Source organism: Chelon labrosus, assembly GCF_963514085.1.
Source record: "Chelon labrosus genome assembly, chromosome: 10".
NCBI lineage: Eukaryota > Metazoa > Chordata > Actinopteri > Mugiliformes > Mugilidae > Chelon > Chelon labrosus.
The window spans coordinates 25,646,719-25,658,139 of NC_140360.1; the positions used below are offsets into that span (position 1 = coordinate 25,646,719).

Sequence of the window (11,421 nt, forward strand, 5' to 3'; positions counted from 1 at the left end):
ATTACATTGGTATTTTCACAATAACCAGTGAGAGTATACAGAGACACAAAAAAGCTGACAATGTTGTCAAGCAACAGTAAACACTTTAGTGGTCCTCTTGGCTAACTTTGGATATTACAACTGACAGTTAAGTCTGTGAAGGTTCTTAGTCATCCAGGTCATGGTATATCCAAAAAAGGTTAAAAAAAAAAAAAAAAAAAAGACAACTGGACTTGTAGAGCTTTTTTGAGAATTCTCAAAAAAACTCTACAAGTCCAGTCACCTTTTTTTTTCTTTTTTTTTTTTTAACCTTTTTTGGATAACTGACAGTTAAAATCTCACCTCTAGGTATCTCTGAAGAACATGTTTCTTTGAAGAAGAAAATGTTGACCTCGTCTTGCCAACCATTTTCTAGCCCACAGTCTTAGAGTTCTGCTATGTTCATTTTTGTATATTAGAAAGTGACTGTGAGTTCTTCTTTGGTTTACTTTTGGCAAACCAGACTTCAATTGCATTTTGGATCAGATTCACACCAAGTTGTTGCGAAATGGAGACACAGTCTCCATTTTGTTTACATCTAATCCCTGCCAGAACATGTACTGTAGTGCATTTAATGCTCCCTAATTGGGTATGATCATCTAAATAATATCCTCTATCAAGTTTCCTTGTTTTCTTTTTACAGATGCTGCACAAATCAAAGAAGTACACTACTCTGCATAGACTTTTCCAGACTATCCTGATCCTGCCAAGGTCTCTGCACAGGACACAGGTGTTTGCTAAGGTGAGTGTTATAACCTCAAGCCATTCAGAAAGCTCACCAGTTGGTTTACCAACATCATCAGATCCAGATTTCATGAGAATGAATATGACAGGGTGGGACCCTGATGAGAATTTTACAGGCTTGTCAGACATGTACAGCAACCATTTCTATTGAAATTAACAATATTTTGTCTACAATGTATCTAAAGATTATAGCCTCACCACAAGGTTGATATCTTTGGTTTTAAGGGATATGTCTCCACAACTTACTGGATAGATTGTCTGAAAATTGTTATATGACTAACTGCAATTGTGTATTTGCTCTTGTCTTAAGATGGTCAGCAGCGCAAAGGCTATTCGTGACAGCAAGAAAACCTCAAAAGTCCGCAGGAGGAAACTGCCTGTTCAGGCAGTTTATGACCACAACAAGATCCAAGTAAAGGCTCAAGACAGTTCTTCTGAGGATAGCAACTCTATTGCTGCCAAACACGTATATGTTCCTGTAAAATGCTCCAGTACTATGGAGGACTCAAGTGACACCGACAACTCCTCTGGTAAGACTGAGCAAGTACAACAGAGAAGTCATCGTAACTATATCAATGTGTTCATTGCGCTTGGCTAATGAGATCAATCTATTGTGATGCCAACTGTAATTCCAAATGTTATTGATAATAATATCCAATTTGACTCTGTCTTGTTTCCAGTAGATGTGGTAGAGGTTACACATGTGCCCAAAGTACCTCAACACCGCAGACTAATCAAGTCAAAAGGCAAGAAATGTGTCATATTAATCATGGTGTAAATTACTTACATGTTGTGTTGTTAGGACTGTTAGGTCATCCACAGAAGAAGCTTCCTTTGCCTTCTGTAAGAGCATAACATCAATAATAATTGTGCTTCCATGTCAGAAGACAGCCATACTGACTAAATACCAAATTCGCACAGGATTAATTTTACTGGGGACGTCATGTGATTTAGAAATTACACCTTTGCGTCTTTGTTTTGTGTGGCTCATTCGTACAGGATGGGGAAGGTCATTCGTTTTGTCATTTTTACTTGCAAATAGGGCTTAATGTAGATGTATGTACTACAGGAGATGATTACCATACAGATTCTACAGCTTCATAACTGGCCATGCTATCTGTTCTTTACTGTTGTTTGAATATCTGATTATCATGTGTACATTTGTTCTCCATCCAGTGGTGACAAAAACAAACGGCACGAAGGTGAGGAAGAAGTTTTTCCAGAAAACCTCCTCCATGCGTGTCTCCGCCCACTCTGTGAGCATAAAGCGAAGCATCAGCACTAAGATGAAAGGTCATAAGAAGAGAGGTAGTCTGTTTAAGACATTTACTGAAGAGGAATCGCCAAATGTTGTTCGAGACAAGAAGAGGAGCTACACCAAAGCTTACAGTAAAGACAACCAAACAAACAGCGTCTACGTACAGCCTGATCAGAAACTGAGAGGTATGAAACAAAATTTTTATGCAAATATCTAATCAGCATTGATAGTAGTTGTAGTTGACTTAGTTAGTGTAGACTTGTTCCATTCAAAATACATCCATTAGAAAGTGTTCATCCATGTACAGCTCCCCTCCTGCATTAAGATAACAGTTAATGGTACCATTGTTATTATCAATTAACCATCTGGGTTTTTGTAGAGACGACCATTCGTAGGATCATGGACACGAATCTGGACATTGAAGGTAAATGTTTAGATATGTATGTAAAACATGTCTGTTTACATGTGCGGAATATTTTAAGAATATCTATTAAACCAGTTCATGTGTTTACTTGATTCTTAAGACGGAGTATGATAGGTTGTCATTACAACAACATACAAAACATACAGAAGTGGTATTTTGTACCTGTATAGATATTTTCACTGACTTGTTTTTCCTCACTTCCCGTCTTTCTGTTACGTCTGCAGGCTTCTGTTTGTGTTGTGGAACTGAAGAAACTGAGATATTCCACCCACTCTTTAAAGGCAGCCTCTGCTTGAAGTGTAAAGTAAGGAGTTACCAACTACTGTTTATGCTCTTTATGTTACAACAAATGCATACGAACACAAAAACTACACTAACATATTCTGATTATGACTACATGGACAACACTTCTTCAACCTGATTGAAATCATTCTGGTCAGAGAACCTAGCTTGAAGGGAACATAGCATCCACTTCTCTCTCTTGGAGCTTTTTCCACATTTTTTTGTGTGGCCTGTCTGCCAGCTCAGAAAAGCTGACAAGAATCCATACACTTTGCTTGTTTTGAGTACTATGAGTGGAGTCTGAGAGTGAAAATGTCCTTCAGCATAAATTTGAACCACATGTAGATCATTTGCTCTAAACATAAAACCCGCCCTGAGCCCTGTCCCTACACAGCTTCAGACCGCCTCCTCCATCCCCTGTACACATGTTTACATCATAGGGGCTTGTTTAATTGAGAATGTTTAACCAAAGCATGTAACAGAGGTTCCATCAAGTCATGAAAGAAAGATATCAACTTGTAGAAATGGTTATGATATGTCCTCTTAAACGTTTTACACGGAAGATAAATAAAATGATCTGATAACATAAATGTGTTACATGCCCCAAAACATCCATCACTATAAAACTATTATTGAACACACTATTATTGAACACACTATTATTGAACACATTAAAGGTACACTAAGGTACTAGTGTCTGTGTAAGACGACTAACTGATTCCAGAATTGTGGCTGAAAACTGATTTACTAATTCTCAGAAGTATATGTTTGTCAATCTGCAACCTTCATACTTTATGCTACAATATGAAACTGGTGAGATGGATAAAATGTCAGGGGCCCACTTCACTGGAAGTTGTCATTTAAGAGTGTTATTTTCAATTTCAATTATTCAATTCAATTATTTTCAACAATCCCTGTGATGGTGTATGTGTTCCTGCAGGATAATTTCAAAGAAACTCTGTATCGTTATGATGACGATGGATATCAATCCTACTGTACCGTCTGCTGCTATGGAATGGAGGTCATACTGTGTGGCAATGATAGCTGCTGCAGGTTGGTCTGTTATTTTCTTTCTCCACATTTCAATCTTAAAATCTTAAGAAGGTAAAAAGTAGAAATCAAGTGTTTGTGTGTTTAATCTTCTGTCCTCTCCACCCTCAGATCCTTCTGTGCGGACTGTCTGAACATCCTTGTTGGTCCAGGGACGTTTGAAGCACTGACGGTGATTGACCCTTGGATCTGCTACTTGTGTAAACCTCATCAGGCTCATGGGGCTTTAGTTCCCAGGGATGACTGGAGCATTCGTGTACAGGAGTTGTTCGCCAACAACAGCGCCATGGAATTTGTGAGTGATCAGCGGAGTGTTTTTTAAGTTGCCTTAAATGTACATACATCCTACAATTAAATAGAAAAATAAAAGCAGCATATTTTTTAGCTTGCCAATTGCAGCTTTATAAAGTTCAATACTCAATTTCACTTACACGGACATATACCTGTGTCTGGGTGTCTTTTTTTTTCTTCTTTTTTTTCCCCTTATATTTCTGTCTTTACTTGATACATTCTGTACATTTTGTGTCGAGAAATCACGAATCCTGTGTAGTGTTTTTGTTCATATATTTGCCCTTTAATTTATTTCACAATAAATGCATGACTAAATTTTGAATAGAAATAATAGATTGCTTTAGATTTTCAGATAGGCCCTTTGCGATTACTAGAATTACATTTATTTGTGATTATTGCATTATAAAGAAAGTATAAGAAAACGTGTATTGATAAAATGATGTATACAAGCAATTAGAGTAGACTCTTAATACCTAGAATACTGTATACTGTGTTATTAGGAACATCTACTGTACATAAAAATACTGTCATTTAGCTTGTGATATATCTAAAACAAAGGCGAATGAACTTGGGTGTAAGTTTTCTCAATAAGTCTAGATGCTTTTGTTGTATTATAGGTGTGCATAAACGTAGTCAACATGTTTTGACAAAATTACATGAAAATGTTCATATATCTTAGTCTGAAAAGTCTCCCGTTAATAACTTTCCACATGGTTTATTTTCATTGAAGGAGCCCCATCGTGTCTACCCATCAATCCCTGCCAACCTGCGCAGACCAATTAGAGTGCTCTCATTGTTTGATGGCATCGCAACAGGTGAGTGTACAGACACAGTCGCTGCATTCCCGCTCTTCTGAAATTAATTTATGAATTAGGGATGTCCCGATCAGGTTTTTTTGCCCCCGAGTCCGAGTCCGAGTCATTTGATTTTGAGTATCTGCCGATACCGAGTCCCGATCCGATACTTCTACAGTACATTAAAAAAAATGAAGAACAGCGAAGAAACAGATTCAGGATATCCCTGATTTTTTATTTTATCCTTCTATGATATCAACAATCGCGAAATTTCTTTCATCAACTTTAAAATATCTCCACACCGCAGACATATTCGCGCCACTAGCTTGAAGTTGCTGCCGTGTTCTGCTTCCTTTACAGCACGCAGCAAAGTGACGTCATGCCGCATACGTTGTTTCTGTGTGGAGTTGAGACGGTCTGACTCTGTACCACCACATAACAGCAAATACTAAGCTGTTATTTTTCCCATTTGTTTTGAAATATTATAGATCTGATAAAAAAAATAATGAGAATAAATATAAATATATATATATATATATATTCGATCCCTGATCGGGATGTAACGTCCGATTCCGATCGAGTCTGAAACCACGTGATCGGCCCCGATTTCCGATCACGTGATCGGATCGGGACATCCCTATTATGAATTATGTTGTTTATTTGTTTAAAAATGTTTTCTTCTAACTTTTGTGTCCGTCTGTGTTTCTTCAGGCTACCTGGTGCTGAAGGAGCTTGGCTTCAAAATTGAGAAATATGTTGCTTCTGAGGTTTGTGAGGATTCAGTTGCCGTGGTGACAGTCAACCATGAAGCGAGGATCATCCACGTTGGTGATGTCCGGTTAATCACAGATGAACATGTATGTTCACACTTAATGCTTGGTTTTCTTCATTCACACTTAAAACCTTAAAAGACTAAAGCAGTCAATTTAAGGACTGTGGTGGCAGAACTGAATTTAACCATCTTATTGTCTCTCTTTGATTATTCAGATTATGCAGTGGGGTCCATTTGATTTTCTGATTGGGGGCAGCCCATGTAACGACCTCTCCATTGTCAATCCGTTGAGGAAAGGCCTCTATGGTACATAGCTGTGTTTTTTATAACTTACTGTCATCTTGTTTAATAATTAGTTTATTGTTTAAATGTTTGTCGAATATTACAAGTTACACCTTCAACAATTGTCTGTGTTCATGTCTTTGTCTTTTAAAGATATTTTAGTTGGACTTAAGTGTGTTATGAAGTATTTTTAATGCAGCTGTTTTATACAAAGTGTTTTATTATTTGCCTTTTATTCACACATCCACACACGCACACAAAACCATGGAAGAAACTGACGCTAACCATCTGGAGCAATTATATGGGTTCAGTGTCTTACCCAAGAACATTAAAACATGTATCAGAGGAGACAGGAACAACCATTCGTTTTGATCTTTTTTTATTATTGTTTTGACTTTCTATGTATGATTGTAGATGATGATGGTGGAAATGATCATCAATCGTAGCTCTTGTGTCTAAATATGGTGTAATTATTTGCTCTAATAGAGGGCACTGGCCGGCTGTTCTTTGAGTTCTACCGCATTCTTCATCTGCTGAAACCCAAAGAGGAAGACCCCCGGCCGTTCTTCTGGCTGTTTGAGAACGTGGTTTTTATGAACACACATGACAGAGTCAACATCTGCCGTTTCCTCGAGGTTTGCACAGTTTCTTTTAATCTCCTCTTATTTTTCTTGTCTTCCCTCATCTTTGCTCTAAACCTTCTTTTTTCTTGTTGCTCTCTTTTCTTTTATCTTGTCACTTTATTCTTTACACTAACATGTGCTGATATATGGTCCTTGAACAGTGTAACCCTGTGCTGGTGGATGCAGTCAAAGTAAGCCCAGCACACAGAGCTCGATACTTCTGGGGAAACATTCCAGGGATGAACAGGTAAAACTTTTTTTCCTGCTGTCATACATTAGTGGTAGTTACCAAAGAAAGCAAAGAAGTCTGCCTTAAAAGATGTATGAAAAACGGTTTCTGTGTGTTTACTTTGCTTAAGTCTACACCTTTATTTTGTTGGTTCTCAATTTTCTCTCTTATGTCCCTCTTTGTTATTTCATAATTCATCAAAGGACATTGTTGCTCTTTATGTTTTATGAATACAATTGGTTTGCCGTTTTCCTGTCAGGCCCATTATAGCCTCCCAGAATGACAAGCTGAATCTCCAGGACTGTTTAGAGATCGGTAGAGAAGCCAGGGTCAGTGCATTTTGTTATATCTACAGTCCCTCTATTCACATAATGTGATAATAACTATGCTTGTTAAGGTACAAATAATTACTCTATGTTTTTGTTTTTTGTTCCAGGTGACAAAGGTGAGGACGATCACCACTAATCCAAACTCCCTGAAGCAGGGAAAAAATGTGTCTCTGCTGCCTGTCCTCCAGAACGGCAAAGAGGACAACCTGTGGATCACTGAGCTAGAAAGGTAGGTTTCATGAAACTTATGTGGAGAGTGTGTTTGTGTGTGTGTGTGTACCACTGTACTTTCCCTCTGTAAAGTCACTGGTAGTATTCTTGACAAGTGGTTTAGAAGCTCAGTGTGGTGGGCAGGTGCCTGACTCCACCTAACTCCCAGGTAATTCAAAAGTGGTCAGAGTGGTGGCGCATAGCAACATGAGTGAACACCCATGCTGTCAAAGCAGCCACACCTGCAGTTGTCTTTAATGTTTACATTTGCGCTAATAATGAAATGTTTTGTTTTTTTTGTACAAAGTTGTACCACCTGTTTTTTTTTCTGCATTTGGACATTTAGTGTGGAGTTATATGAGTTTGGCTGGCTTTTAGAGTCAGCCTCAGGTGGTCATTGGAAGGAAGAACTGCAGTTTTTTTTGTCTCTTCTCTGTTGGCTTAATTTTTCAGAAAGAAAGTTCACACTTAATGTGTGTACACTTACAGAGGGAAGGAGACATCAGCGACGTCTGGTCATGAAAAGTAATGACGATAAAATAAATTATACTATTGATAAAATAAATCATACTATTTGTCCGTTGATGTGGTCCAATTTCCCGTCATTTTGATCATTTCTATAGTCAAAACCACTGAATTTATGTATTTCCCGTGTAAATACAGGGAGCGACGTGAGTTGAGGCAGCAGTGAGCCTCGCCTCACCTCGGATTGCGCAATCTATTAATGTATCAAATCATCAGACAATTTAACAACTGAATAGTACTATATATAAAATATATTTGATTAAGGTGACGATTTGGTTTTAAATTCAAATATTTCCATTTGTGTTGTTTTCTCACTTGGTACTCTCATGTTGAATGAATATGAATGAACTGTTGAACTGTGACAGCAAACGCACTCTCTCTCTTAACCACTGTAGACATTGTTCCTTTGGCCAAATATGTAAATGGTAAATGGCCTTGTGTTTATAAGGCGCCTTTCTACCTATTGGTACTCCAAGCCCCTTACAGTCACGGACCCAATTTACCCATTCGCTCACACAAGCACACACACGTTCAGACACCAGTGCCATGCACTGGGAGCAACTGGGGGTTCAGTGTCTTGCTTAAGGACACTTCGGCATGTGGTGTGTGCACTAACCCTCTGGTTCGGGGAAATCCCGCTCTATCTACTGAGCCACAGCCGCCCCCTTACCTATATGTGTGTAAAGAATGCTCATTTGAGATATGAAATGTAACCAGTTAGTGTGGAAGCAGCCAAGTGAATGGTGAATTTAAGTTATTCCATTGGGTTCATAATTGTAAATCAGTGCCTCACCAGCCACAAACCTCACCTCGCGTAACTGAGAGACATGTCATATTGTAGACAAAGCCAGTTTGTGTTGTGACCATAAGCCCTGTATTGTTATCTCTGGGCTAAAAACATCTAGAATAACTGTGAAGAAATGAGTGACTAAAAAGAGACCCATACAGGCCAAATCATATATAACCATCTCACTGACCAGTCAGGATCAATTAGCAGTCACTTACACATAGAGATGAGCTGTTGTCACAGTGTTAATGAGAAAATAGAAAGTCATTAATGCCCTGTTTTTTATTGTGAATGTGTTCTCATAATAATAAAAAAAAAAAGCTACTGCATAGAACGCAACAAAAAATATTCAGACACCTTAAAGGTGCAGTCAGTATTTTTCATGGAAATTGCAGAAGCTAAATGTCCTTTGAGGTGAGTCTCCAATCTTAAATTGAGATGAAGTTGCACTTATTTTAAGTTTGCTCATGATTTCTATAAGCATCTTCTGTAGTGCCCTAGAGCTTCATCTGATGTCTTCAAATGTTTTGGTTTGTCCTTCTTCCCCAGAATATTTGGTTTCCCTAAACATTACACCGACGTGAGGAACATGAACCGGCAACAGAGGCAGAAGGTGCTGGGGAAGGCGTGGAGTGTGCCGGTCATCCGTCACCTCTTCGCTCCCCTGAAGGACTATTTTGCTTGTGAGGAACTGACTCCTTCGACCACATTCAACACATCTACATCCAACCCTTCCCCTTCCGTGTCCCCCCCTGCTTCCCCAGAACTGCAGCAGTTGCGATAGGGGGGATTGGTCATGTTTTATATATATACTCTGTTTTTTTATTATTATTATTTTTTTTAATACCACATTTTCTAAGAGCTAGTCAGCGGTCAATACCGTCCTATGGTTTGTGGTCAGCTCCACCATGAACTGGACTTGTGTGCAGTCACCCCTAAAGGCTTTCCTGTAAGTCTGTTTTTCCTTCTTAATCTCACCACATGCTGTTTTTTTAAAGACACTATCGAACTGTCCCTTTTAGTAGAATGAGTGTGATACTAGCCAGTAGGGGTTGAACGACTTGTTTTTTGTTTGTTTTTTCTTTTAAGGTTGACTAATATGTGTTCATTTTAAATTCCACTGATTTCCCAAGATTTTACAAATGTCCACATAAGGCATATTTCTTGGGATTTTTAAACCTTTTTAGTGTGTCATACACCACAGCTACATTTTATTTAAAATACATGAAATATTTCATGCATATGGAATTATGTGACTCTGAGACCAGTCATGCTGCTTTATTGTGAAAAACAGCTTGGTTTACTTTTCCAATGTTTTCAATGTCAGATGTAACAAAAACGTCAGTAATAATAAGTCTTAGATGTATTTCAGAAGAAGAAAATGTTTTATTCTTGTTCCATTTATTGTATATTTTTGTGATCAATTATGTATATTCAGGAGAATATCTCTCAACTCTTTGAATTGTGTTGATTATTGCTGCTGCGTTGTTTGTGCTGTGTGGCCTGTGTGTACAAGTGTGTTTGCACTGCCACTTTGCCAGCAACAAAACTTTGAGAGACCCCAAGATCACTTTATGATCTTTTCTGGTGCTAAATAATAACAAAGCCATATTGAACCATGCTGGCACCTGCTGAGTTCTTGTTTTACTTTGAACTGTGGACTTTGTTAGGTCTCCCATTGCAATGTATTTTTTTTCCACCTTTTGGGACATTCTTCATTTTTCACAGAAAGAGCAGATGTATAAATATCCACATGATTCCCAAATTAATTTCTCTACTTGTGTTATACGTTCCTTTTATTGTGAATGCTGTCTGGACTTAATGGGACACTTGACAAGAAAAGACACTGTTAATGCTTTTTTACTACTTTTTTTACTACCTAAATGTGTGCATTATCTTTACAGAAAGGACAACACGTAGAACACAGCCAGTTCCTTATTAACCCTGTTTAATTGTTCTTTACACTATAGAAGATACGACCCATGAACAACTCCTCCCGTTACCTACTTACTTTGGTTCTCATTGTAGTTGTTATTATGGCCTAAATATACTGCTTTAACTTGCAACTGTATCTACATCTCAGAACTGACAAATGATTGAATGTAGCAGTAACCATGATATCAAATGTTTAAGATTTGTCCCAATGATTTTTTTTTGTACAATACTAATACAGATAATACTAATATTGATGACTGTATCATGGACACAGGTTTTTAAGTGGACTGTACAACATTTTTGCACATAACGGCAGACTCAAGAACAGGTGACCTTTGTCACTTTAAGTTTGACTTGTATTAACGTTTGAACACAGAATGGTGCCCTATGTTTAACAATTTTTGTTTCCATATGTATATTTTTGAACCACTGGGCTGAATTAATTTTTTATTTTTTTTTACAGCATTAAAACAACTCTCAGAATGAACCCAGACAAGGCCTCTTTATTTCACATTTGCCCCACAACTGAACTTAAAAACAGGGCTGTAGGCCTCATTTAGTTTGGTTAATTATTTTATACATTTATTTTTTATTTTATCTATCAGTTTTGCAATTAGGATTTTCTGGACTGGGAAGAGTAGCTTTAGGCACAAGACTACGGAAGCGTATTGCTGCCACACTGTAGAAAAAAAAGGCTCAATATTATGTAATTACATGAAAGTTTCTTGTTATAACATGATATTTTTCACGTTTTAACAAGATACGTATCACGTTATTTCATGAAATTATCACGTTATTTCATGATAATGATATTTTCATGTTATAACGTGAAAATATGTTATTTCAAGATAAAATATGTTCACGTTTT

General features: G+C 37.6%; 1 protein-coding gene across 2 annotated transcripts; it reads left to right on the forward strand.

Annotated features, from left to right (window-relative positions):
- Window positions 1–329: 329 nt before the first annotated feature.
- On the forward strand, window positions 330–11,024 carry LOC311494629 (DNA (cytosine-5)-methyltransferase 3C-like). Of its 2 annotated transcripts, XM_084553773.1 has the most exons (15): window positions 330–760; window positions 1,073–1,292; window positions 1,443–2,205; window positions 2,400–2,444; window positions 2,669–2,748; window positions 3,667–3,779; window positions 3,888–4,071; window positions 4,798–4,882; window positions 5,573–5,718; window positions 5,849–5,939; window positions 6,402–6,550; window positions 6,700–6,785; window positions 7,027–7,096; window positions 7,204–7,325; window positions 9,168–11,024. In XM_084553773.1, exons 3-15 carry the CDS (start codon window positions 1,914–1,916, stop codon window positions 9,400–9,402), a joined length of 1,698 nt encoding a protein of 565 aa, XP_084409899.1. In that variant the 5' UTR covers window positions 330–760; window positions 1,073–1,292; window positions 1,443–1,913; the 3' UTR covers window positions 9,403–11,024. The 2 variants fall into 2 exon arrangements, with proteins under 2 accessions (XP_084409899.1, XP_084409898.1); XM_084553772.1 differs by having other exon boundaries at window positions 1,073–2,205.
- Window positions 11,025–11,421: the final 397 nt, after the last annotated feature.

Bases quoted from the DNA above. Each gene is read 5' to 3' on its own strand.
- LOC311494629 (XM_084553772.1), top strand. From the start codon at position 1,914: ATGTGTACATTTGTTCTCCATCCAGTGGTGACAAAAACAAACGGCACG. The intron at 2,749-3,666 runs GTAAGGAGTTAC...GTGTTCCTGCAG, and splicing joins GCCTCTGCTTGAAGTGTAAA to GATAATTTCAAAGAAACTCT. The intron at 7,326-9,167 runs GTAGGTTTCATG...CTTCTTCCCCAG, and splicing joins TGGATCACTGAGCTAGAAAG to AATATTTGGTTTCCCTAAAC.